Here is a 26,817-nt window from a genome sequence, read left to right as displayed (position 1 = left end):
CCACCTCTGGGGTTCCAATATTCTGTTCCTTTTCTCCTCTTCCTCCTCCTCTTCCTCCTCCCCCTCCTCTTTCTCCTCCTGCTCATCTGGGGTTAGGGAGATTGCGTGTATGTGTGTGCATGTGTGTACACATGCATGTATGTGTGTGCGCGTAGTGGCAGCAAGAAAGGGGAAGGAAGGAGTCCTGCAGGGGTTGGTGGTGGCAGTTGGGAGAAAAGGAGGCAGGACTGTATGTGCCAGCAGGGCTCAGAGTTTTCTCACCAACTAATGGTGCTTGGGGCAGTTTAATCATTAAAGGAAAGGAATGAAGCCAGGAGCGCCTCAAAGTCCAGCCTGCTGTTGACCAACACTAACAGATGAGCAAGGAGCTGGCAGCAATGGGGCCTGGAGCTTCAGGGGACGGGGTCAGGACTGAGACAGCTCCACATATAGCACTGGACTCCAGAGTTGGTCTGCACGCCTACGACATCAGCGTGGTGGTCATCTACTTTGTCTTCGTCATTGCTGTGGGGATCTGGGTAAGTGGGCCCTGAGGCTGGGGCTAGCAGGGGAGGTAGTAGTGGTCTCTCAGCTTGGGTGGGGCTGTGGAGCTGGGGCAGGGCTAGGCAGAAAGAAGCAGATCATAGAACCATGTGGCTGAGAAGGAAGGGCCTTCAGGAATCAGGCTCCCGATCTCCTCATTTTTAGAAGGGCAGAGAGGGGTGTGGCTGGTCTGAGGTCACACAGAGAGTCAGAGGCAGACCAGGCCCCCGACTCCTGACTCCTCTCTGAGCACCTGCTGCCTTTGGCCCCAACCATCCCTGGTTGCCCTGAGCCTCACTCCTTCCTTCTTCCCACCCCAAGGCCCCCAACTCTGAGAACTCTTGACCCCTGGCCCTACCTCAGTCCTGCATTCGTTAGCATCTTGGCTAAGGTGATTTCTAAATGAGAAGGGGCTCATGTGCTCTCAGGGAAGTGTGCCAGGCTTATTCCAAGGTTCCTCTGTTCTCCATTGTTCCCAGGAGCCTCAGTGCTAGAGGCAGGGGCCAGGCTTCGGGGTCAGGGAAACCTGAGTTCAGGTCCCAGCTGCAACAATGAGAGCCTCATGTCCCTGGGAACATATGAGGCCTATCAGCTTTCTCAGGTGAACAATGAGAATAAGGACTACGCTGTGATCATTCAGCAACAGGACATACTGCAGCACCTGGCACGGTGCCTGGTGCCCGATCAGCAGGCAATAAATGGCTGCTATTATCACCACACGTTCTGCAGAAGTGTGAGCACCTTTAGACTCTGCTGTGATTCAAGTCCCAGATGGTCACTTCCTAGGCTGTGGCCAGGTCAGAGACCCTCTCTGAGCCTCAGTTTCCTCATCTATAAAGGGGGGTGAACAGTCCCTGCCTTCTAGTGCTGGTGTGAGGAAGAATTGGGCTAACAGATGATCACTGGCTCCTGGAAGTGGCCAGCCGAGAAAAGCACCAACTCCTCTGTGACTTTGGACAAATTGCTTCCAATGTTGGGCCTCCATTTTCACATCTGTAAAATGGATCTGTTTTGCTCATATGGCCTCCAAGAGGATCAGAGCTGACAAGGGAAATACAAGCAAAAGCTTAACAAGCACAAGGCCCCACACACATTTATCACTCCCTCGTGACTGATTATTTTCCCTTAGGGGAAAGTCAGAGAACTGTTGGCTTTTGCATCTGAATGGCTGCTTCAAGTTCATCCTTCCCTACCCACTGCCCTGCCCTCACCCTGTATCTCCAGAGAATATTCCAACAGGCTGCTAACTGACCACCTACTGGTGTAAGACAGGGAGGTCCTGGATGGGGCTCAGTGGCGTGATCTGATTTCAACCCAGGGCAAGGGAAACTCCAAAACAGTACCCATAACTCTACTCAGGGCTCAAAGTCTCACAGTCAAACTGCAGCCCTCTCTGTCCTCCCGCCTCTAGTGTGGGAGCTCGGCTGGGAGCAGGGAGGGGATCAGCTCAGAGAAAGGGTGAGCACTACACATCTAAGGAGGTGATAACAAATCATACTCTGAAAGCGCACTTTGGGGAGGGAAGGATAAGGGGACAAGAGTGCACAATCAATGGCTTCACACACGTGACATCCGTTACCTCCTTTGCTCTTCGCACTGGCCCTGGGAGATGAATGGCGAGGCTCACAGAGAAAGTGACTCTGCCAAGGTACATAGCTTAGAAACTGTGGAACCAGCCTCAGGCAGCTCTCTTCTGCCTCAGTTTTCACCCTCTGTGTCCCCACAGTGCCTGCACCGAGGGGAAGGAAATCTGCGGGGAGGGGGCAGGGCAGAGGTTCAGAGAGTCTTGAGAAATCCTCATCTCATCTATTTCCTTTCCAGTCGTCCATCCGTGCAAGTCGAGGGACCATTGGCGGCTATTTCCTGGCCGGGAGGTCCATGAGCTGGTGGCCAGTGAGTTGACCCTTCTCAACCACCCCTAGTGCAGAGGCTCCCAACTTTCTTCCTCCCCACTATCCAAGCACTTGTCCCATCTTCTCACACCTGGACCAAGGCAAAGACCTCCCCGTTGTGTTTCCTGACTCTGGGCCCCTTCTCTCCCGCCCAAACCCGCCCCGCAACCTGAGTGGTCCTGCTAGCACGCACCTTGGACAAACATCCCCTGGCCCCTCCTAGGTGTGGCCCTACATCTGGCACTTGACTTGCAGTGATGAATCTGGAATGTCCCTGTCCTAGAGAAGCTCAGAGCTGAGTGGGGCAGATAGATTCATAAACATCATGCGCACTGCTGAGCCAGAGGGAAGCAGGGGGCACTCACCAGAGCTTGGAAGCCCCTGACCACCAGACAGTGGAGTCAGCTAGGGTTAGGAAAGATTTTGGGGGGAAGGTGACACATAAGCTTAATATTGAAGAACAGTTAAGTTAGGGGAATCACAGAGGTAAAATCCCCAGCAATCTCAGGGAATCGATCCCCAAAACTTTGTGAGCCACAGTTTCTCCCATCAAGCCACACCACATTTCTAAGTTAGGGGAATCACAGAGGTAAAATCCCCAAAAACCTCAGGGAATCGATCCCCAAACCTTCGTGAGCCACAATTTCTCCCATCAAGCCACCTCACATTTCTATTGGTCCTCAAAATTAACTTCCTCCTCCTGGAATGGGATGGAGGGAGGAAAGCCCTGCCTCAAAAATTACCAGTAGAGTCATCAGCCCCAGTGGTAGCTGAAGCAGGATACACACCCAGGCATGCAAAACTCACACACGGCATGTGTGCATACCCACTCCCACAGGCACACTCTCACACACACACACACAACACTCTCACACTCACATACAAAGGCACCCACACATGTTCATACATGCCCGCACTCATACATGCTTGCAAACTCATGCACACAATCATACTCCTATTCTCACACTCACACCTTCTCTCACGCACTCACACACTCTCACTCTCATACACACTGTCACAATCACATACACTCACATGCAGTCTCACACTCATGCTCCTTTACATACTTACACGTGCACACTCAGACTCACACATTCATGCACACTCACACCACCAGCCATCTTCACGCCTCTCCCCACCCTTCTCCTTCTCACCACCTTCCCCACTCTTTAGTGGTCACAGACTCATTAAAGAGTAGCAGAAACACAGGAGGCCTCCAGGGCTCTCTGGAAGGTTTAGGTATCTGGGACAGGAAGAAGTAGGAGCAGGGAGCTCTTGTCTGTCCAGCATGACAGAATCCCCAGGGATGGCGGGGAGCTGGGCCTTGCAGCTCAGGAACAGTGGTGGGGTCACTGGTGCTACAGCCACCTTCTCATCAGGAAAAAGGAAAAACCCTTCAAAATGGCTCTTTTCAGCTAGTGCCCCCCAAATCACAGCCCTGGAAATGAAGGAAAGGAGGAGAAAGAAGCAGGACAGAGCAGGTTCCTCTGACCACTTCAGGAGAAGCCCAGGGGCCCTGCTGATTGTCTGGTCAACCCACAGAGAGCCGAGCTCTGGCCCAACAATTAGTGTGAGGAACCTGAGGCCTCCAAACAAGAGGGAGGCCTTGGCAGGCACTCCCAGGTTCCCACTGCGCCCCAAACACAGAGCAGGCACCCAGTGGGAAAGAGAGGATGTGCTCCCCATCCTCTGGTGGGCCAGGCTGTGAGCTGTGCCTCCTGCACCTGAGACCTGGGTCCTGCCTGAGGCCAGAGTAAGAACCAGCTCTGGGTAGGGAAAGCTCAGTCCCACCAGCACTGCTGGAGTGTTTGTCTGGGCATCTGCCCTGCCCTGAGTCTGTGCCCCATGAACAGTGTGGGGCTTGGGAGGCTGAGAGCAGAAGGTGCAGTCGCCCGTCCTCTTCCAGAGAGGTCTGCATGGTCCTCCTCCCCATGCCTCCCCTGCTGACCTTGTTGATGTCTCCTGGGTTAGGAGCAGGAGAAGTGAGGTTAAAAACCCTGGGCTGGGTTGGGGTGGAGGTGCCTCACTGCTCCAAGAATTGCCTGGGGGAGCCTTCTTCCCCTGAGGTAGGAGGCCTTGGTGTTCTCTGCTCTGACTGGGTGGTTCAGCCCAGCCCTACCAGCACCCTGGGACCGCCTGAGAGAGGAAGAGTGAGTGTGTGTGTGAGTGTCTGTGTGAATTTGTTTCCATGTGTGAGTATGTATGCATGTGTGAATGTGGGCACTGTATGTGTGCATGAGTGTGCTTGTGTGTGTGTGCTTTGTGAATGTGCACGTGTGTGCATACCTGTGCATGTGAGGGCATATGAGGACATGTGCATGTGTGTGAGTGTATGTGTGCGACTGTGCAAGTGCATGAGTGTGTGTGTGTGTCAGAGTGTGTGTGCGTGTGTGAGTGTGTGTACTGTGCCTGTGTGTGTGTGAGTGCATGTGTGTCAGAGTGTGTGTACTGTGCCTGTGTGTGTGATTGCATGTGTGTGTGCATGTGTGAGTGTGTGTACTGTGCCTGTGTGTGTGTGAGTGTACATGTGAGTGTGCATGTGCACATGTCAGAGGCGCTAGCACCAGGGCCTCAGCAATGTCAGGCCCGTTCCTCATTCTGTGCCTTTGCACTGCTTACTGCCTTTGTCTGAATTTCTCAGTGCTTTTCCTCTCCTCTCACTTTCTCTCTCACAGCACCTCCGGAAGAACAGGAAGTTGGGCGGAAGTGAGTCCCACATTGTATAGGTGAAGAAGCTGAGGCGTTGATAGAGGAAGTGATTTTATTGTGGTGACACAGGATACGAAAAGGAACACGGCTCTGCCCCTAGCTGCCCCCAGCCCTCTCCCCGAGGTCTCCTTAAGCCTCTTCCCAGGCTCCAGAGCCCCTTCCTCTCCCCCTTCTCCCCTCCCAGTCAGAGATCCCATCTAATAATAAGAGTGCTCATTGACCAAGTGCTCATTAAGTGGCAAGCACCATTTGTGTAGTGTTACTGGAGCCAGACAGCCAGGGATTGAATTCTCATTTGGTCACTTACTAGTTCTGAGACTTGGGCAAGTTACCTATCTGTGCCTCAGTTCACTCATGGATAAGATGGGGATAAAAGTAGCACTGAGGGTTGTGGTGAGGATTAAATGAGTTCCCATACTCAGAAGGCCAGCTGGTTCCTGGAGATGCTGCACAGGCCCTGACTGCCCTGATCATGCTCACCATCATCACTGCTCTCTACTGCCTCCAAGTGCTTGGCTGCGCCCCTGGAGAACTAACTCAGAGGTCGACCTGGCCTGTGCTCAGTCCCTCGGCTCCTCCCTCTGCCTGGCTCGCCCTGGGGTGGTGGGAGGGCTTTTCCTTCCCTCCTGTGGGACTTCCCTATCCCCTTCAGCTTCCTTCCTTTGGAGGCCCTCAGACCCATGGCCTCAGGGCGGAGGTCCACACTCCCCACTTCCAGGCTTCCTTCCCACTTTCCCTTTTTTCCCACTTCACCATTTACTCACTGGGTGACCTGGAGCCAGCGAATTCATCTTTCCTTACATTAGTTCCTTCCTCTGTAACCTGGGATGACTAATACCCCTCCCTGCGGATATCTATGGAATTAAATGTATTTATGAATGCAGTGCCTGGCATACAGTGGGTACCCAACAAATATCAGCTCCATGCCTCCTCACTACTCATGGTCCTCACTCCAGAGTCATTCAGATCACTCCCGACTCCTGACCCTTGATCCAACTGTGCCTTGCAGATTGGAGCATCTCTGATGTCCAGCAATGTGGGCAGTGGCTTGTTCATCGGCCTGGCTGGGACAGGGGCTGCCGGAGGCCTTGCTGTGGGTGGCTTCGAGTGGAACGTAAGGAAGCTGGCCTGGTTTCTCCAGAATACTGAGGGTCTAACCCACCTCTGTCTCTGGCATTAGTGCTGGGAGGATCCTTAGAGATGCCTGGGAGGCTACATGGTGAATCGAGAATCCATTTCACAATCGAGAATCCATTTCACAGATGAGGAAATCAAGGTCTGGAGGAGACAGAGGGATCCATCCAAGGTCACACGGGAGGACTGGGGTCAGGTCCCAGGTCTCTTATTTCTCTGTTCGGGGGCCTCCCACAGCACAGCACTGCCTCTGGGTGGGAAGCCGCCCCTCTGTCTACATCCAGGACCTGGATACCTTCTTCTTCTCCCCACTCTCCCAGGCAACCTGGCTGCTCCTGGCCCTTGGCTGGGTCTTCGTCCCTGTGTACATCGCAGCAGGTGTGGTCACAATGCCACAGTACCTGAAGAAGCGATTTGGGGGCCAGAGGATCCAGGTGTACATGTCTGTCCTGTCTCTCATCCTCTACATCTTCACCAAGATCTCGGTAGGTGTCACTGCAATGTGGTCACTGTGTCTGGAAATGCTAATTAGGGAACTGCTGAGTGCATCACCATGTGCGTGTTGCTGAGGGGAAGCTGACAATCACTGTTGAAAAAAAGGAAGGCAGGACCTATAAACATTTAATGCATGTTCTGCCTCAGCACTGGGGTACTCAGAGATGAATGATAAATGTTTTTGAAGTGAATGACAGCCCCTATACTCAAATAAATCACAATCCAGAGTTCATTCATTTATTTTTTCATTAATGGATTCTTTGTTCATCAACTGTGCATTAGTTGCCTAGATTTTTGGAGTTAGAAAGGTCTTTAGTCCTCCTCTACTGACCTAAAATCAGGAAACAAACCTAGACAGGTCAAATGACTTGCCCAAGCCCACACAGAGGGCTAGCTCTAGAACTGAAGTTGAAGTGTGGCTTCCATGACCCAGTCCAGGCTCCTTCCACTCTGTTATGTTTTAGACCCTGTAACAGGTTCACAAAACAATCATGGAATGGTATCCACAAGCATACACTAAAGGGAACTGAATCACTCCGTTGCCAGGTCTAGGGCTGAAAAACACTTTAAGGCCCTTGTTCCACCCATGTTTGAGAACACCCTAAGTCAGCTTAAGCTCAGGCTATAAGCCCATGTCTGCTAATAAACCCAAGTATGTAGATGACCCAGACCCATGCCTATCTGCACCAGGGCTCCTGCCGCATTGGGTCAGCCATGGGCCACCTGACAGCCAAGCAGGCTCTGCTCTCCCAGGGAGCAGCCAGCAACTCTCCGGTTCTTCCTCTCTTCTCCTAAATGAGCTCTTCTCCAGCCCAGCGCCTTCCTTCACTTCCTCAGCCTTCCACTTCATTCCTCACCACTCCCTTCATGTCCAGCAGACCAGCTACGTGATTAAATTTATCTCAGTTTGGAGGCTTTATACAGTACTTCTCTGCTTTAAAGTCTCCATGGCGCCTCAGTGTCTGTAAGATAAAACCCACACTCCTTAGCATAGCACTTAAAGCTCATTTTCATCATGTGATGAGGGCTGAGGGTGCCTGGTGTTGCTGGGAAGGCAGGTGATGTGTCCATACAACCCTACTGAGGGCCTCGGGTGGTCTGGCCTCTTGGGTCCTGGCTGTCTGCAGACTGACATCTTCTCTGGAGCCCTCTTCATCCAGATGGCATTGGGCTGGAACCTGTACCTCTCCACAGGGATCCTGCTGGTGGTGACTGCCGTCTACACCATTGCAGGTAGGCAGAGGGAAGAGGGCAAGAGGAAAGCTTCTGACTGGCAGAGACCCAGAGAGAAAGACTGAAGGAGAGACAACCAGAGAGAGAGACAGAGTGACAGAAAGCTGATGCTGACAGAGAGAAGGAGAAACAGGAGAGGCAGAGACAAACAGAGGCTGAGACAGAGACGTAGAAGAGAAGAACACAGGGGAACAGAATGACAGACACAGGGACAGAGACCAGGGGGATAAAAAGGGCAGAAATGGGAGGAGGAACAGGTCAGGCAGAGACAGGGAAGGAGAGACAGTAAGAAATACCACAAAAGACTAACTGCCTGGGGAGCAGGGTAGAGAGGAGGACTATGACCCAAGCCAGAGTCACCGCAGGCTGCCCCAGGCTGAGACCACAACCCACCTCCTCCAAATCTCCTTGCACAGGGCTGGGCACCCTGGGAGGCCAGCACAGGACAGCCTTACTTATGGTTAAGTTGGGGTCCAGGGACGGGGGGCATTTAGATGGGCCTTGGGAGGAGAAAGCAGGGAGTATTCCCGGCAGAACTACAAGTCAAGGAATGGACTTGGGATATTAAACAATAACACAAAGCTGTGGTGTGATGGCCACAGTCAGCTGCTGTCAAGACAGAAAGAAGGGACCCCAGCACCTTTGACTGTGACCAGCTGGCATCCTGCCGGGGAGGGAGAGAGGGGAGCACTAGGTGTGGAGAAAGGCAGGTGGCCAGAGTTCCCCTGCTAACAGGGCTCTGTGTCCTCTCTGGTCTCCCCAGTGTGGCCATGCACAGGGCAGGCAGCCAGAGAGGACCCCAAACTGGTGCTGACTGATGAGCCCTCTCCTTGGGTCCCCAGGGGGCCTCACGGCCGTGATCTACACAGACGCTCTGCAGACGGTGATCATGGTAGGGGGAGCCCTGGTCCTCATGTTTCTGGGTAAGGAAGAGACCTAAATATACCCCACCCTCATTCTTAAATTCCTCTCTGTCCTGTCTCTGCCACCTCCACAGTTCGATTGAAAGTTTCCAGTGCATAGAGCCATGTGAGCCATGTCCCCTCTCCAGGCTGCGGCTCCCAAAGAGCAGGGTTCTCGCTACTTCAAACCAAGGGTCTTGAGCCCAAGCCCCATCTTCCTCCTTCACCCCCAATCCCCATGCCAGTTCCAACCTGAGGGCCCACATGAGGCTGGGGCTGGGCTTGCTGAGTGACAGGCTCAGTGGGGTTTCAGGGCTGCTTCACTCACTCTCTCCTCACAGGCTTTCAGGACGTGGGCTGGTACCCAGGCCTGGAGCAGCGGTACAGGCAGGCCATCCCTAATGTCACAGTCCCCAACACCACCTGTCACCTCCCACGGCCCGATGCTTTCCACATGCTTCGGGACCCTGTGAGCGGGGACATCCCTTGGCCAGGTCTCATTTTCGGGCTCACAGTGCTGGCCACCTGGTGTTGGTGCACAGACCAGGTAATCCCCCAGCCAGGCTTAGCCCAGCCTGCCAGGAAGTGGGGTGGCTTCCTGCAGAAAAACCCAGTGTCTGGATGCATAGAGGGTTGGACCTTATTCTGGGATTGTGACTGGACTGGAGTAGGGACACAGTCATGCCCAGTGTCAGGGCTCACCTGTGGCTTAGTGAGCCTCTCCTCTACCTGCGCTGCACTCCTCATTTGCTGCCCTTTCAGGTCATTGTGCAGCGGTCTCTCTCGGCCAAGAGTCTGTCTCATGCCAAGGGAGGCTCCGTGCTGGGGGGCTACCTGAAGATCCTCCCCATGTTCTTCATCGTCATGCCTGGCATGATCAGCCGGGCCCTGTTCCCAGGTAAGAATGAGCCTTGCTCTCTGGGTATTGGGATCTGAGGCTTTCAAGGAGTGTCTGGAGAATGGGAATGTGGCCCTGGGCAATGTTAGGCCAGAGCAGGGGTTGGCAAGGTTTGTCTATTAAGAATACATAGCCGGTCATGGTGGCATGCACCCATAGACCCAGCTACTTGGAAGGCTGAGGATCCTGAGTCCAGGAGCTTGAGTCCAGGAGGTTGAGGCTGCAGTGAGCTGTGATTGCCCCACTGCATTCCAGTTTGGGAGACAGAGCAAGAGAAACCCTATTGAAAAGAAAGAAAAGTAAAGAAAAGAGAAGAGAAGAGAAAAGAGGGAGGGAGGGAGGAAGGAAGGAAGGGGAAAGGAAGAAAAGAAGAAAACAAAGAAAGAAAAAGAAAAAGAAAGAAAGGAAGGAAGGAGAAGAAAGGAAGAAAAAGAAAGAAAGAAAAGAAGAAGAAGAAAAGGAGGAGGAGGAAAGAAAAGGAAGGAAGGGGAAGGAAGGAAGGAAGAGAGGGAGGGAGGGAGGGAGGGAAAGGAAAGAAAAAGAAAAAAGAAAAGAAAAGAAGGCCAGGCATGGTGGCTCACTCCTGTAATCCCAGAACTTTGGGAGGCTGAGATGGGCGAATCATGAGGTCAGGAGTTCGAGACCAGCCTAACCAACATGGTAAAACCCCGTCTCTACTAAAATTACAAAAATTAGCCGGGAGTGGTGGCACATGCCTGTAATCCCAGCTATTCAGGAGGCTGAGGCAGGAGAATCACTTGAACCCAGGAGGTGGAGGTTGTAGTGAGCCAAGATTGCTCCATTGCTCTCTAGCCTGAGCGACAGAGCGTGACTCCATCTCAAAAAAAAAAAAAAAAAAAAGATAGAAAAGAACACATAATAAGCAGTTTAGGCTTTGCGGGCCAAACATATAATAAGTATTTCAGTAGAAAAAATGTGAATCAGGTAGTAAGTATATGGACGAGAAATTTACCAAAGACCCAGACACCATTTGCCCCCCAACCTTGTAGACATGGGTCCCTGTCAGAGTCTCCAGTGAACGTTATCCTGTAGTTTTGGAAAGCAAATACTAGGCCAACCTGAGAAGGCACGAGATCACGGACTCTAACTGCCATCACTTCTTCCACAGACGAGGTGGGCTGCGTGGACCCTGATGTCTGCCAAAGAATCTGTGGGGCCCGAGTGGGATGTTCCAACATTGCCTACCCCAAGTTGGTCATGGCCCTCATGCCTGTTGGTGAGTCTCTTCTCCCCACCCCACCCTGCACTCTCACCTCCAGCCTCCTCCAATCTCCACTGCCCAGGAGGGAAGGCACTAACATGGATGGGAAGAGGGAAGAAAACTATTCACCTCTGCACCGCCATCCTAACACATACACACACTTTTTACAAGCATTTGTACGTAAGACACCAGCTTTGTGGGCAGGTTCTGGAGATGCAGAGATAAAAGGCAGTCCCCTGCTCAGGCATCATGCGGTCTCCAGGGTACCTGGACTTGCCACAGGCACAATACAGTGGGACCAGTGTGGCGACCCAGTATGGGCTAAGGGAGCCCTAAGAAGGCACCTGACCCAGCTGGAGGATGTCTGGAATGTCTCCCAGAGGGAAGGAAATGGAGCTATTTCCTGAGTTAAATCTTAGGCAGACACAGCCGGAGGAGCATGGGAAATGTCATTCTAGGGATGAGAAGCTGTGCGTGCAAAGGCCCAGGGTGAAGAGAGGGCATGAAGTCTGAACTGAAAGCAGCCCAGTGTGGACGCAAGAGCCAGGAGGAAGGAAGACAACCTTCCTGGTGGGGATGTCACAGCCAAGCCTTGTTCTAGAGCAGAGCGCTGGGACACTGCGGGGTTTTGGTCAGAGAGAGCATGACTGGGTTTGTGTTTTAGCAAGACCAGTCTGTGTGGACAACTCTGTACGAGGCAGGCTTGTGGGTAGGCAGGGAGATTGTCCATGGGGAGTTTGCAGTGGTCCAGGTAGGTGGACCAAGTCAGTGGCATCAGAGATGGAGAGAAGGGATTTAAAGATGTTTGTGAGGTTGAATTGACAGGACTTGATTTGAGGGATAATACAGACAGAGAAATCCAAGAAGCCTCCCAGATCTTGGCCTTTAGGTGGTGGGCTTATAATGATATTGAGATTAGGGACATACGAAGAGAGGTGGGATTATGGAGGGCAGCAGAGTAGAGTTATTCCCTCCCTGTGGTAGAAGGAGGAGTGAATCCGGGAAGTAGTGGCCATGGAGGGAGGCCCAGCTAGGACAGAGCTGCCCTGAGGGGCAGGTTGGAGGTAAGCAGGGAGGGGAGCAGAGCAAGGGTCTCAGGTAGCCCTAAGGTCTGCTGTGAGGCTGGAAAGACAATAACTAAAGAGGGGAACAGAAGGCCCCAGAGGGAGATGGGCACCTGAGTTTGGAGCACTTGAGCCTGAGGCACCTGTGACACTTCAAGGGAGAGAGGGGGACATCAGAAGGTGGTTAAATATATGGATTTGGAAGGAAAGAGGACTGAGGTGGCACCAGGGCTGGGATCATCTCCCCAGGGGTGAGCAGCCATATCTCTAGAAGCTTGGTCACTGTCAGAGAAACTTCAGATACCAGTGGGTCCCATCCTCCCTTGTTCAAGTGGAAAAATAGGCCCAGAAATGGCAAGGAGCTAGTCCAAGGATCATACATACAGCTGGTTACTTGCAGAGCCAGGAAATAAGCCCAAAGCTGCTACCTCCCAAGCCAGGGCTTTAGCCCAACACCACCATGTCAATGAAGAAGGTATAGAAACACTAAACAGATCCACCCAATTATTAATAATCACCTTTCTCTTCTCCCCAGCAGCAACCCACTAACCAAGTGTCTACAAGCTGTGAAACCTAGACTGAGATGTCAAAGCTCCAGAGAACCTTAGAGATTACCTAGTCTTACATAACTTAATAGGATAGATGAGGAAACTGAGGCTTAGGGTGGGGGGTGGAGGGACAAATGAGTCACCCAAGGCCACATAGCAAGGCAGGGACAGAGCCTGGGCAGAACCCAGCCTCTAGTTCTGTGGTCTAGGATTTCTTATCTGTGCTGGATGGGAGCCTCATCCAACCCCTTCCCTCTCTCATCCCCACCCCCAGCTCCTGACTCTACAGAATGCTCCAGCAGCCTCTGTGGTCTTGGAAGAGCCGGCCTTAATGGGCCAGCCGTTCACATGAGCCTCGTCTCTCCCCAGGTCTGCGGGGGCTGATGATTGCCGTGATCATGGCCGCTCTCATGAGCTCACTCACCTCCATCTTCAACAGCAGCAGCACCCTGTTCACCATTGACGTGTGGCAGCGCTTCCGCAGGAAGGCAACAGAGCAGGAGCTGATGGTGGTGGGCAGGTGCGCCAGCCCCTCCTTCCCTCCTTCCGAAGTGCCCTCTCCCCTCTGCCCTGCCCTGGGTTACCCTGAACAGACGTGGCTGGGTTGGACCCTGGACTGGCAGCCAGAGTACTGGGTTCAAGCTCCAGCTCTCCACATGATTTCAAGTAAGTCCTTCCCCAACCCTGGACCGCTCCTCCTTTCAGAATAATAGGAAAAAACACCTCTTCCCTGGTAACTTTATCTTGGAATTGATCAACAGGGTTGTCGAGAGATGAAAAAGTACTTAAGAAATGAAAGGTAAACTGTGTAAGTGCAAGGAAAGTTAGCAAGCAGCTCACCCAAGGTATTCCCAACCAACTCTGGATGTTACGCCCGGTTAAAAAAAATGCTATTAATTTAATCCATCAGATTCACTCTGAACATCTACTATGCATCACATCCCACATGCAGGGGACCCATGGATAGGTCATATGGCCCTGCCCTCAGCGTGCTCACAGTTTATTAAGAAAGGTAGAAACACAGGTAACACAGCAAGGTATTTGCGTCAATGGAGATTTTCATAGGAGGGCTCTCTCCAAATGATGCAGAGCCTTGGACACCAAGCTAAGGAATTTGAACTTTATCTTGTGGCTAACAGTTTTATGCTTTTAAAAGCATAACTTGGTGGCTAAAATTTTTGGTTTTCCATAGGCTGGAGATTTGTAGTTTACATAAGGTTAATGGGCCCTTTTTTAGATCTTTGCTTCATAATCGAAGGTTCCCTAACTTGGATTTCTGGACCAAAGTTCTCCCACTTTGTGGATAGGTACTTGAATTTAGGAAGCTTGCTCTTTCACATCTCCCTGCCTTTGCACTCATGGTTCTTTCCACTAGGATGCCTTCTGCCCAGGGCTGCCTAATGGATTCCTACTGCCTGCTCATCTGTGCACCCCCAGCCCTAGGCAAGGGGACTGGCCATTGCAGGATCTGAGTGCAGGACAGATTGTGCAAAGAGGAGGGGAATGAGCAGCAGGGAAGCTACTTGGGGGGCTGATGCTCTAGTGGAGTCTGAGAGAGGCAAAATGGGAGGAAAAGGAGAGGAGAAGACAGGTATGCAGTGACATGTCAAAAGAAGCATTCCTTATCTGTGCACATGAACTGGTTTTGCTACCATTTCCTCAATCAGTGAGGTTTGGGCTCTATCTACTGGTCATATGTGTTACTGCACCCACCACATCCAAGAAAAGTTTTTCATCAACTTCACACATCTGCAAAATCATACATGCAGAATGCTTTGGGGACTTAGGTCTGAGCCACAGTTTGTTGAGAGGGAGTCAGGTGAATAAGTGGGATTCTTTCCCAAGATCAATGCCACAGTAAGGGAGAGAGGATCAGCGCCTGGAGGAAGGAGCAGTCCCTGGAAGCTGCAGTCATCCTGGGAAAGAGCTGCCCTACACAGGGCTGGGATGGAAAATAGGAGAAGACATTCTAAGCAGAGACCAGAGGCCTTTGACTGGGGTGGGGGGGTGGGGTGGAATGTATGAATTCCTCCTTGAACAGCAACAGGTGGGTGACATGACCTTGAAGGCGTCTAATATATAAGTGCCACGGAGGCATTAGAATTATAAGGTTCTTCAGTTCCAAAATTCCTATATTCTGGGATTTTAAGACTAAGTTTCTGAATCTTAGTATTTGAGATTCTGGCTGCCAACCTTCTCTGATCTAGTGATTGTGCATTCCCCTCCCTTCTCCCTTCCTGGTTCCTGCGCATCACCTTCACCCCACACCACATCATGCCCACCCGAGTGTGCCTCAGTGCCCTGTGCTCTCTCTGGCAGAGTGTTTGTGGTGTTCCTGGTTGTCATCAGCATCCTCTGGATCCCCATCATCCAAAGCTCCAACAGTGGGCAGCTCTTCGACTACATCCAGGCTGTCACCAGTTACCTGGCCCCACCCATCACCGCTCTCTTCCTGCTGGCCATCTTCTGCAAGAGGGTCACAGAGCCCGTGAGTGCAGTGTACCTGTCTCTCACATACAGCAGAGGGGCTGGAGACCTGGTCTCTCAATCACCTGGTCTCTGTGACCTTGAGAAAATCCACTTCCTCTCTAGGCTTCCATTTTCCTGACCACAGCATCCAGCCTAGATTCATTCATTCACTCAACAAACATTTATCAGTCTTATAATGGCAGCTCCAGGGATGCAGTGGTTTACGAGATTCACATAGATGTGCCATCACTTGGCTGGCAGAGAGATAATTGAATAAACAATAGTTACAAAGTATGCTGGCTGGTGGGAGAGTAAAGGGCACAAGCACCTAACCTATGGGGCTCCTGGGAGGAGTCAGGTAAGACTTCCTGGATGAAGTGACATCTGAGCTGAGGCCTGAAGGATTAATGGGAGGGGGAAGAATGTTCCAGACACAAGGAACAGTGTGTGTGAACGTGCAAGAGAGACTGTAAGATCTCTAGGGTCTGTTCCATGTCTAACAATATAAGGTTCTATGTGTAAGCAAAATAACAGCAATGACAATGATGATGACAAAGTGTGACCTTACAAGGGCTCCTGCACTTGCATTAGTCATGCAGTGCCACTGAAACCTGACAGAATCTGGGAGGAAGCTAGCAGTACCCCAGGGCTGGAGCCTTGGTTACTCCCCAGGATAGCCTAGAAGAGACAGGCTGGCTGTACTTTGAGAAGCTGAGGGATATCATGGACACCACTCCACAAAAATAATGTGAGAGCTCAAGGTCATTGAAAATGAGGTCATGGAACCCCCTCCCTTGATGGTGCACCTAAGGCAAGTGTCTACTGTCTGCACAGGTCTCATCTCACAGACAACCATGTCGCACAGCAGGACCTGGCTGAACTCTGGGTGTTTCTGCTCATTCCAAAGTTTTTGAAATCAGGATCAGTATCTCCCATACTCTTACATGCTGGGAACAGGTACAGGTTAGGGCCAAATGGAGCTATAAAGAAGAAAGACATGAGAAGTACCAGAGCTTTTCTTAAAAACAACAGCAACTAAAGGAAAGTCTCTATTCTGATTTCTGATTTATTGTAACAGAAGGTTGGGAAGGGGATCCTGGTATTCCCTGATTATTACAAAAGTTTATTCCATTGTAGTTGAATATTAACCATCTGTTAATTAACTTAGTACTGATTTAATTTTATGAATTTTTAAATTACTGCCCCCAATAAGAAAACTCTGAGTCAGCACGGCCGAGTCATTGGTTCAGTCAGTTCACAATGGAGCCAGGATTCAAATCTTAGTCTACCTGACTCTAGAGCCGCTATTCCACTGTGCCTTTAAGTCAAGACGAAGTCTCAGTATTAATGGAGAACTCATTTTCCCATTAGTAGATGGATTTGCCCAACATGGCAATAAACCAGTGGGAGAGAGATTTGGGGAGAGAGTAGTTTTACCTTCCTAGGGTCTCCCACCTGGATCTCACCTCAGCTCTTGTCTGCCCTCTCTCACAGGGAGCTTTCTGGGGCCTCGTGTTTGGCCTGGGAGTGGGGCTTCTGCGCATGATCCTGGAGTTCTCATACCCAGCGCCAGCCTGTGGGGAGGTGGACCGGAGGCCAGCAGTGCTGAAGGACTTCCACTACCTGTACTTTGCAATCCTCCTCTGTGGGCTCACTGCCATCGTCATTGTCATTGTCAGCCTCTGTACAACTCCCATCCCTGAGGAACAGGCAAGTGTTGTGCTCATACTGAGGCCCTCCAGAAATGCTCTCCCTTCCCCCATAGCCTAGAATTCCACTGCTGACTTTTACTCTGTTGGGTTATGGTCTCCCCTGTGGCCACACAGATGTCCTTGGGAGGGAAAGTGCCTTGGGCTATGAATTCCCCATTGAAAAGTAATTCATTCAACTTGAAAATTACTCAGTGAGTACTTACTATGTGCTAGGCACTGTGCTGGGCTTACAAAGATGAATGGTCCCTGCCAGAGACTATCCTCAGGGAGAAACAGACGCTGACACAAGCTATCACTATACAAAGAGAAAGTGCAGAAGGACCAAGCTCAACCAGAGGGGCCAAGAACAGAGGGAGAGGCAGTCACCTCCTGGGGGCCCAGGGAGGGCACACTGATGAGGACACTTTGAATTAGACCCTGAAGAATGAATAGAGAATTTTTGAGTGGGCAAGAAACAAATACAAGAGAAAAGAAACAGAGAGCTTACTAGGTGAAGAACTCAAATTGAAATCCTCCCCTGTCACAAGCAACGGCCCTTGAACACTTACAGCCTAGAGCTAGGGCTGCTGAAATAAAAGACCACCGATTGGGTGACTTAAGCAACAGAATGTATGATTTCACAGTTCCAGAAGCGAGAAGTCTGAGATCAAGGTGTCTGCAGCGTTGGTTTCTTCCAAGGTTTTTCTCTGTGGCTTGTAAAAGACTGTCTTCTCCTCTTTGTCTTTACACGGTCTTCCCCTATGCCTGCCTGTGACTGAATCTCCTCTTCTTTTAAGTCATAATGGATTGGTGACCTCATTTAACCTTAATTTTCTGTAAAGACCCCATCTCCAAATATAGTCACATTCTGAGGTACTGGCGGTTAGGACTTCGACACAGAAATTTTGGGAGGACACAATTCAGCCCATAACAGAGCCCATGCTGGAAGACAGTCCCTGAAACACTGAGTGGACATCATGGATAATACTCTTTTGATGGATGGTGCTTTAGAGTTTGCAAGATGACTTTATACCCTTGGTTTCACTGATTCCTACAAAAAAGCAGGGCCTTTCCAGGCTGACTTCTCCAGTGGCTCACACCAGAAATGGGCCCCTTTTCCTGCCGAATCCTCAACCTCTTCTCCATTGCCTGTTTCCTCACTCTTCTTCCCGAAGTCTTCCCCAGTTGAAAATCCTTCCCTGAATCCTGTTATCCTCTAGTTCCTGCTGCCTCCCTCTCCTCCCTTCAACAGCAGACTTTTGCAAAGAATGGTTTCCTTTCCCAGCCTCCACTTCCCACCTCTTGTCTGCTTCTCAACCCGCTGCTGTCTGACTGTTGTCCCCAACATTCTGCTGAAATCGCTCTCACTGAAGTCACTGATAACATCTTATTGCTAAAATCAAAGGTCATGTTCCTGTCTTTAAGTGAATTCCCAAGAGAACTGGACACTACTGACCACTTCCTGTACCCCGAAGACCTCTTTTCTGTTCACTTCCATGAAATATTTCTCCCCTAGGTTTTGTTTTTTTGTTGTTTGTTTTGCCTACCCTTCCAATCACTCTTTTGACTTCTTCACAGGCTTCTCTGTCTGCTCCTGAAATATCAGTGTTCCTTAGGAACCCATTTGTGGCCTATAACCTGTCTCACCCTACAACACCCCTGGGCTATAAATTCAACAACTTTCTATATAAAGGTGACCCTCAATTCTCTATCTACAGCCAAAACCCCTCTCCCAAGATTCAAACCCCAAAATCCAACTGTACCCTGGTGACATAAAGAGACACAGTCCATATCGTATTTGTGACACCCATTAGAAGTATTAGGTAAGGTTTATTGAGAGATACTTACAAGCAAGGAAGCTTCCCAGGCTCTCATGATCCCAGAGAGATGCATGCTTGGGCCCAGCACAGTGGAAAGTAAGAAGTTGGGAGCAGGATAAGGGATACCCAGCTCAACATGCACTAGAAAGCTGCCTTAGAGCTCAGGCAGTGGTGAGTCCAACATCACTGATATAAGGCAGAGAACTGCTGTGTTTTAGTTTACTGAGCCACCAAAAAGGAGAAGAGAGAAAGCCACCAGGGCCATCCAAGGAAGTAAGTTTCATTTCTCCTCACCTGAACATCTCCACTTGGAGGACCTGCAGACTCCTGAAGCACATCATCATATTTGTGTGTGTACATGTTCTCTCTCTCTCTCTCTCTCTTTCTCTATCTCTTTCTCTCTATCTCTATCCCTTCTTTCACCAGCACTAATACCCACTCCTTGTCCTGTGTTCTCTATTCCTGGGAAAGGCACCACTACATGTCTGGTCACCCAAGGCAGGAACCCTGGAGCCATATTAGCCTCTCCCATGTCCCTCACCTGGCTCTTTCAGTCAGTCATGGTGTCCTGATTTCACCTCCTTTACCCATTTCCTCAGGTGCCCATTATTTTTGGCTTCACTTTTACAACATCCTCCAGGCTGGACCCCTTTCAATTCACTCCAAGAGAACTTTGAAGATCCCGGCACTTAGAGTCTATCTGCTGCTTAAAGTCTGCAGTGACTCTCCATTGCCTACAGGGTTTTTGTTCTTTAAGCTATGACTCCTCAGCCTGACCTTTGAAGACTTGTTCTCAAGTGCCTGCCTCCCTGTCCAGCCTCATTTGCCTCAGTCTGTAAAATCCATGAGGACAGGGCCCAGGTGTGTTTCAGGTCTGTATTCCAGCACCTAGCACAAGCCTGGGGTAGAGCACCTGGCGTAGAGCAGGAAGTGCTCATATTTGAAGAAAGAGGAAGTCAGGGATGAGATCCAAGCCTCCTGACTCCCAGCCCTGGCCTTGTTCTTTGTACTCTTTGCTTTTGCTCAGATGGCCTTCCATAAATGGGCCTCTGTTCTTCTACAGCATGACTTCTCTCCAAGGCAACTGACTCCAGTGTCTTCTTTCCCTCCAGCTCACACGCCTCACATGGTGGACTCGGAACTGCCCCCTCTCTGAGCTGGAGAAGGAGGCCCACGAGAGCACACCGGAGATATCCGAGAGGCCAGCCGGGGAGTGCCCTGCAGGAGGTGGAGCGGCAGAGAACTCGAGCCTGGGCCAGGAGCAGCCTGAAGGTAGGCTGCGGCAGGCCGGGGGATACTCATCACAGAGGAACAGGGGGGACAGACCTATGTCATGGGCGGTCTTTGGGATGGGGACTCTGAGGGAGCCCAATAAATATCACCCTAACTCCTTTCCCACGTGGCTACTGAACTATTTGAAAAATAAGACAAATGAGTCAGGCAGATTGGAGCCAAAATAGTGCCCTCATTACTGATCAAGTATAAGTGGAAAGAGTTGGTTTATATCTATAGGGAGATGCACTTCCTAATACTGAACCCCTGTATTCCACAGAGGTACCCATCCAGTCACCAGCAGATCTGATCGGGGCACAGAATAAAGAGGGCATGCTTGGCTCAGTCCTGTCCTTCCTGTAAAGAAGGGCATGGCTGAGCTAAGCATGTCCTCTTTATCCTTCCCAAATCTACCAACACGGAAGTCCCTTCACCTCCCCTAGGTTGAATGAGTACAAGGGCAGAAAATCAAAGAATGTTACACCCACGGTGTTTCCTCCACAAGGAAGGAAACATGAGGCATGACAAAGAAACCCCTTACCCATGTACCCCCCACCACTTTTCTTTATTATTTATTTATCTCCCCCGGGCTCAACAAGTCTGCCTATAGTAATACGGAAGCGTGGTTGTCCCTCATCGGATGAGAGCAGCCATGCCTCCATACAGTTGTTTCTGTTTTCATGAGGTTCCTACACCTCTGGGTGTCTCCTCGAGCGGCTGATGGGCCATATGACATATGGAGTGCACCCCTGGAGGTTCCTACATGTGTTAGAAGATTTTGCCAGTTAAATCTACTCCAAGGCCACACAGTATCTAAAGTTGAAAATTATTTTAAGACATGATTTGAGGTACCTGTGTTAGTCACAATGCAGCTATAACCTTCCTGGAGTGAAATGAAATACCAACATCAAAACATTCTGATTATAGAGTGAAAATATTATAAAGATTTTTTCAATTATAGAATTCCCAAGGAAAATGTTAAACTCTATAAAGCTCTACCTGGGTGACAAAATAATCTGTATGCCAAATCCCAGTGACATGCAATTTACCTATATAACAAACCTGCACACGTATCCCTGAAACTAAAATAAAAGTAAAAGAAAAAAAAGGCGTCCCAGGAAAATAAATAAATAAATAAATAAATAAATTCCGAAAAGTTAAATAAGTTTGCAAATTAAAGTCCAAAATTAATCTCTCTTGCCCTTGTGAATTAAAAATTCAGACACTTAATTCTTAAATTTATTTTCTGCCTCAGTGAAAGAAAGTCTTAATACAAGTAGACGAATAAGACATAGTCTCTGTCCCCAAGGAGGTGAGAATCTCTTGGAGGCAAACAGGTAGTGCAAAGATGTAGGGTTTACACTAAAATGGATAAAAATGTCAATAACGTAGTAATATTCGGCTTTTAAACACAATGGTATATCATTGTTTATAACGTCCAGGCAGAGAAATAAAATGCATCTTCATGTGAAAAAACAGTAAAATCATTAAGATTTTTTTTAAAAAGAGGTCTCAGTGCCTGGATGGAGTTAGGGTTCCCTCAGCAGCTGCAGCTGCTTTCTCTCATTGGATTGGCCATAGCTCTAGTTTTATACCAGCCTCTTGTGTGCCAAACTTTAAATAATTCTAGAGAGCTAAGAGCACAGACAGGATTAGCAAAGCATCACTTGCTGCACCAGCATGGCTGGCAATGCCATGCCACTCAGTTCTCGTGACTTTGCCAGGTTTTAGGGGCCCTATACTTTCCTCCAGACCTGAGAAGGCTCCCACCTTTCTTGAGGCCCTTCACCTTTGCTTAAGGCCTTGATTCTAGAGAAACAGCCACTTGCCTAGAGCTAATGACATCATAAGCCCCAGAATCCCACCAAGGTCTAAGGCTCAAAGCTTCTTCCCACGATTCAGCAGTTAAAAGCCAATAATCCAGTATAAAAAGCTATTCATAATGATGGATATAATTTTTTCCAAACTTTCATGGTTAAAACTCACATAGGCTCACTTCAGAAGACACTACCGAAGATCAACATCACCCTGCCTGGTCTTATCAGTTGCCCCAATTACTTCATGGTATATTTTGCTTTGCAAATATATATATATATATAATATATATATAATATATAAATTATATTTATATTATATATAATTTATATATATTATATATATATAAATTATATATATAAAACCTGTGTGTGTATGTGTGTGTGTGTGTGTGTGTGTGTATATATATATATATATATATATATATATATAAAACCTCTGTCTCAGAAGGTTGCCAAGGGAATCAAAAGACAGAATATTTGGAACAGCTTAGAAAATGATAAAGCCTAGTACAAATGAAATGCTGAATTCATATTATCGTTAGTGCAGTTCTGTTGCTATGTGACCTTAAATAAGTCTCTTCCTTTTCCTGAGACTTTTATATATATACATATAAAAAACTGCTCCCCCATCATCATTGCAAAGACTGGGTCCTGAGCCTTGTAAAACTTACGGTATTGAAGAAAGCAATCTGAGAGCATGAGCTTTTGTAGATGAGGCAACTGCCAAGAGAAGGAGGAAGGAAGAAGGGGCAAAGCTGCAAAGGAAGTTCCCAAAGAGAAAGAGGAAGGAGACAGCTTGTACTTTCCCACGGCTGAAACCCAGAACTAGACAGACTTACACAGAGTTACACAAATGGACCTACTCCCCAGCTGGTCCCCATGCCAAGGGACAGAGTAGTCCCTGGAGAAGCCAAGAGAAATGCCTGCTCCCTGTGGACAACTTGCTCCCAAGCAAGAAAAAGGAGGCACCAAGTCAGCCAAGAAGTCCAATGAGAGAAACCTATCCCCCTTCACAGACCACCACCATGAGGAAGTAGAAGGGTAGGGAAAGGCTGGTGCCATTATACACTAAAGCTCCTTCCCTGCCCAGAGAAACAAACATCAGGAATACGGAAGAGGCACCCCCTCTCCAAAGGCCTGCAGGTAGGCATAGTATAATGTTGAGTCCTGAAAAGAAAAGTTAAAAATATTTAAAGGAGGCTGGCACAGTGGCTCACACCTGTCATCCCAGCACTTTGGGAGGCCAAGACAGGGGGATTGCTTGAACTCAGGAGTCAAGACCAGCCTGGGCAACATGGCAAAACCCCATATCTACAAAAAATACAAAAATTAGCAGGGCGTGGTGGTGCACACCTGTGGTCACAGCTGCTCAGGAGGCTGAGATGGGAGGACTGCTTGAGCCCAGGAGGTTGAGGCTACAGTGAGCCATGAACGTGCCACTGTACTCCAGCCTGGGCAACAGAGTGAGACCCTGTCTCAAAATATATATATATATATATATATATATATATTTTTTTTTTTTTTTTAAATATGAAAAATATTTAAAGGACAGCAGAGTAGATCTGAAAGAAATATGTACATCCCAGTTTTTAGATACGAATTTATTGAGTTATGGCACACCACTTAATAACTCCTTTAGTGACATAGGCTCTCTGGGCATATGAATTTAAATATGAAGCTCTGTGCATCCTCTGTCTCAGAAGGTTGCCAAGGGAATCAAAAGAGAGAATGTTTGGAACAGCTTGGAAAATGATAAAGCCTAGTACAAACGAAATGCTGAATTCCTATTATCGTTAGTGCAGTTCTGTTGCTATGTGACCTTAAATAAGTCTCTTCCCTTTCCTGAGACTTTTTTCTCCTCTGTGCAATCAGGGAGCCAGACCAGATGGCATCCAAGGTTCTTGCATCTCTGACACCCTGTGGTTTTATTGAACTTACCAGCTACCACATTCTAAACCCATTAAAATAATAAAGCATTCATTCCCAGTACATTCTTTTCAATCTCAATGAAAGGATTTTTATATTAATTTTATTTGTAATATAATATCGCTGATTTTTAAAAAACTTAAAAATATTTACCTTATTACTTCTTTTGAATTTAGTTTTTAGTGAATTGTGCTACCTTTTAACCTCAGAGCAGGCCCCTTTCTCACCCCAAGGAAGCCCGTGTCTGTATGGGTTCGGTCTCGTGCACATTTAGCATATCATATACACCAGAACCTCTCCCACTGCTCCAGTACTGGTAACTTTTTAAAGTGCTATCCAATTTCCATCCTCATTTGGTAGTCAGAACAACCTGGAGAAGAATGGGGCATATGTCATTGATACATTTGAGACAGAAAGAACCTCCAGCTCAGAGAAGCTGAGTGATTTGCATATGGCCTCACAGTCAGCTAATGGCAGAGCTGGCCCTGGAACCAGGTTTCTGGCTTGCAGCCCAGTGCCCTTTCCAATTGCGGTTGTAGCAGTCTGTCTGGTTCAAACGCTTCCTTCTTCCTGGGTGAGATAATGCTCCTTCCTTCTTCCCGGGTGAGATAATGCTCCTTCCTTCTTCCCTTATTCAGGACTTGTGCTATGAATTGGGATGAATTGCATTATCCTGCCACCTTAATACACCATCCCCTCTTGAAGAAAGTGGTGCTTCCACTACATGACTGTTTGGGTGCTGTGGCCAAGATCAGAACTTAGTCTAGAGTACCAGCTCAGCACCCAGTCTGTGGTTTGCAGAAAGTACAAGTCTATGGCTTCACCCCTCCCCAGTTTCTGTGCACCCCCCATACTTTCCATCAGTATCTCACCATCTCTGTCCCTCCCCTACTCTCCTATCACTTTCCTTTCTCCAATCTTCTTTGCCTCTCCCCTCCTGCTCTCCTTTGTCTTCTGGCTTTGTCCCTCCAGCCCCAAGCAGGTCCTGGGGAAAGTTGCTCTGGAGCTGGTTCTGTGGGCTCTCTGGAACACCGGAGCAGGCCCTGAGCCCAGCAGAGAAGGCTGCACTAGAACAGAAGCTGACAAGCATTGAGGAGGAGCCACTCTGGAGACATGTCTGCAACATCAATGCTGTCCTTTTGCTGGCCATCAACATCTTCCTCTGGGGCTATTTTGCGTGATTCCACAGACCTGGCTTCAGTGTAGACAGATTAAACAAAGCCCAAGCCTGTCAGCCACAGAAACAGGCTCTCCTCTTACTTTGCTGTCTAAACTGGAGACCACAGAAGTCAAGACTGCAAGCTCCCCTGAAGAGAATCCAACTCAACCTGCACACTTGACAAGTGGAGAAACAGAAGCCCAGAGAGAGCACTGGGTTTGTTCAGGACCACCCAGAAGGTGTCACATGGGGTTTCCCCACTCTTTCTGATATATTGCCTTACAGACCTACCTCAAACACACTGTTTCCACCCTCTTCTTGAATGTATTCAGTAGCCTTTACTGAATGTGTGTCTTGAGAGTAGAAAAGTGGAGGATACAAGAAAAGGAGCAGGAAGAAATTTGCAAAAATCCAAGAGCACCTTTGCTCCCTCTTATCCTCCTTCCTCTTCCCCTTTCTAGTTCCCCTACCTCTCTATCTTTCTATTCTCACCAATAATCTATTTGTTGCATGAATTTACCCAGGAGAGTCCTATATTTCCATTGGTGGCTCCACAGTGGTGGCTGTCAGCCCCGAAGGGGTGGGGAGCCAAGGGTGGACTTTAAGCATGGTGACAGATGGTATTTTGGGCAGAAAGCTCTTAGACAATGGACTATCCAAAGCACTATTTAAATTCTGCCTCTTCCTACTCTCTAACCCAAATATGCACGAACTCTCTATGGCCTTGAGAAGCAGTTGGAGAGACATGACTTGTTAAAACCTCAAGGAATCAAGACATGTTACTCTGTATTTAAGGGTAAGCCCCACAGCGGGCAGCACAAACAGCCTGGGAGCCACTGTGCCTGTGCTTCTCTGTCCTTCTCCCTTTGCTTGCCATGAATCCGCATACCTTGGAATACACTGTGACCCCAGTTAAGTGTCCCTTTGCCAGGAAGCTGCCGCAACGTCCAGACCTGGGTCAAGGTCCCACTCCTGCTCCCATAGCCTTGACCTGCTTCTGTCACAGCACTGATCACACTGAGATGGAAGACTCCAGGGGGCAAGGACCAAGGGCCATATCCCAAGTGACTTTGTACCCAGAAAATAACAGCTGTTCAATAAATGTGTATTGAGTTAATTAGTTCTCCATGGTCCTGGTAGACTTTGTGCTGCAGCTGGCTGGGTAGTGACTTGGAGAGTTAGCTGTTAGGGGTGAGTCTCCTTCACTTGGAGTTTAAGTAACTGAGTCTCAGACACCTAGAGTGGGATCACAGCCCCAGCCTACTGACAGACACCAGGTGAGGGCGTGCCTTTCTTCTGTCTCCCAGTCAAGGCTGCCTCTACTCTCATCCATTTACACTGACCAGTAATTACAACTGGATACAAATAAAATTCTATGTCTTTGAGGTGTAGACACAGCAGATTCGATGAATACCTCATGTCACTGCAGCCTCCACATTTTTGTTTCCATTGACCTTTTGACCTCACTTGCTTCTCACCTTAGTTGGCTTTGCCCTCTCCATTGTTCCCCATTGATCCTTACTGAGAACTCAGTTTTCCCCTGATTTCTCCCAAAACCTTTCACACTAGTATTTGTGTGTGACATATTATATTGAAGGTTTGGGGAGAAGAATTTTAAACCACAGAAGCACAATCTAAAATTGGATACTGAATATCTTATTTTTAAATGTTCCTCAGCTCCCAGAATTTCTCAGAGGTCTCTTCCTCAATCTCCAACTTCCTGCCTTCTGCCTGGCTCTTGGCGCCTCCCCCTCTGTAGATTTGAGAGATGTCTCTCCATTCCTCCAATCTTGGCCCTCCTCCTCCTTTATTGTCCTGTTATTGTACTGAGCCTCTACTAAACTCCGGACGTATCTCATCTGACCCAAAGACAAGACATGCTGTTGAATACAGTAGGACTGCAGAAGGGTGGCTGCTCCCCTTCCCTACCATTTTGCCTGATTAATTCCTACTTATTCTTCACATCTCAGCTCAAAAGTCACATCCAAGTAAAGCCATATAGTCCCGGTCATGATCTTAGCACAAACACCTACATCACAAAGAT

General features: G+C 49.0%; 1 protein-coding gene across 1 annotated transcript; it reads left to right on the top strand.

Annotated features, from left to right (window-relative positions):
- The first annotated feature begins 225 nt into the window (after positions 1-225).
- Positions 226-25,818, top strand: SLC5A9 (solute carrier family 5 member 9). Its single transcript, XM_063601241.1, has 15 exons — positions 226-518; positions 2,344-2,415; positions 6,133-6,237; positions 6,386-6,460; positions 6,578-6,742; positions 7,880-7,985; positions 8,828-8,908; positions 9,229-9,434; positions 9,650-9,785; positions 10,915-11,022; positions 12,989-13,139; positions 14,939-15,107; positions 16,583-16,798; positions 19,712-19,871; positions 24,587-25,818. Exons 1-15 carry the CDS (start codon positions 357-359, stop codon positions 24,793-24,795), a joined length of 2,121 nt encoding a protein of 706 aa, XP_063457311.1. The 5' UTR covers positions 226-356; the 3' UTR covers positions 24,796-25,818.
- Positions 25,819-26,817: the final 999 nt, after the last annotated feature.

The sequence above is a fragment of the Pan paniscus genome, chromosome 1 (genome assembly GCF_029289425.2).
Source record: "Pan paniscus chromosome 1, NHGRI_mPanPan1-v2.0_pri, whole genome shotgun sequence".
Taxonomy (NCBI): domain Eukaryota; kingdom Metazoa; phylum Chordata; class Mammalia; order Primates; family Hominidae; genus Pan; species Pan paniscus.
The sequence above is the reverse complement of the archived record's forward strand: the minus strand, read 5'-3'. Positions and strand labels throughout refer to the sequence as shown.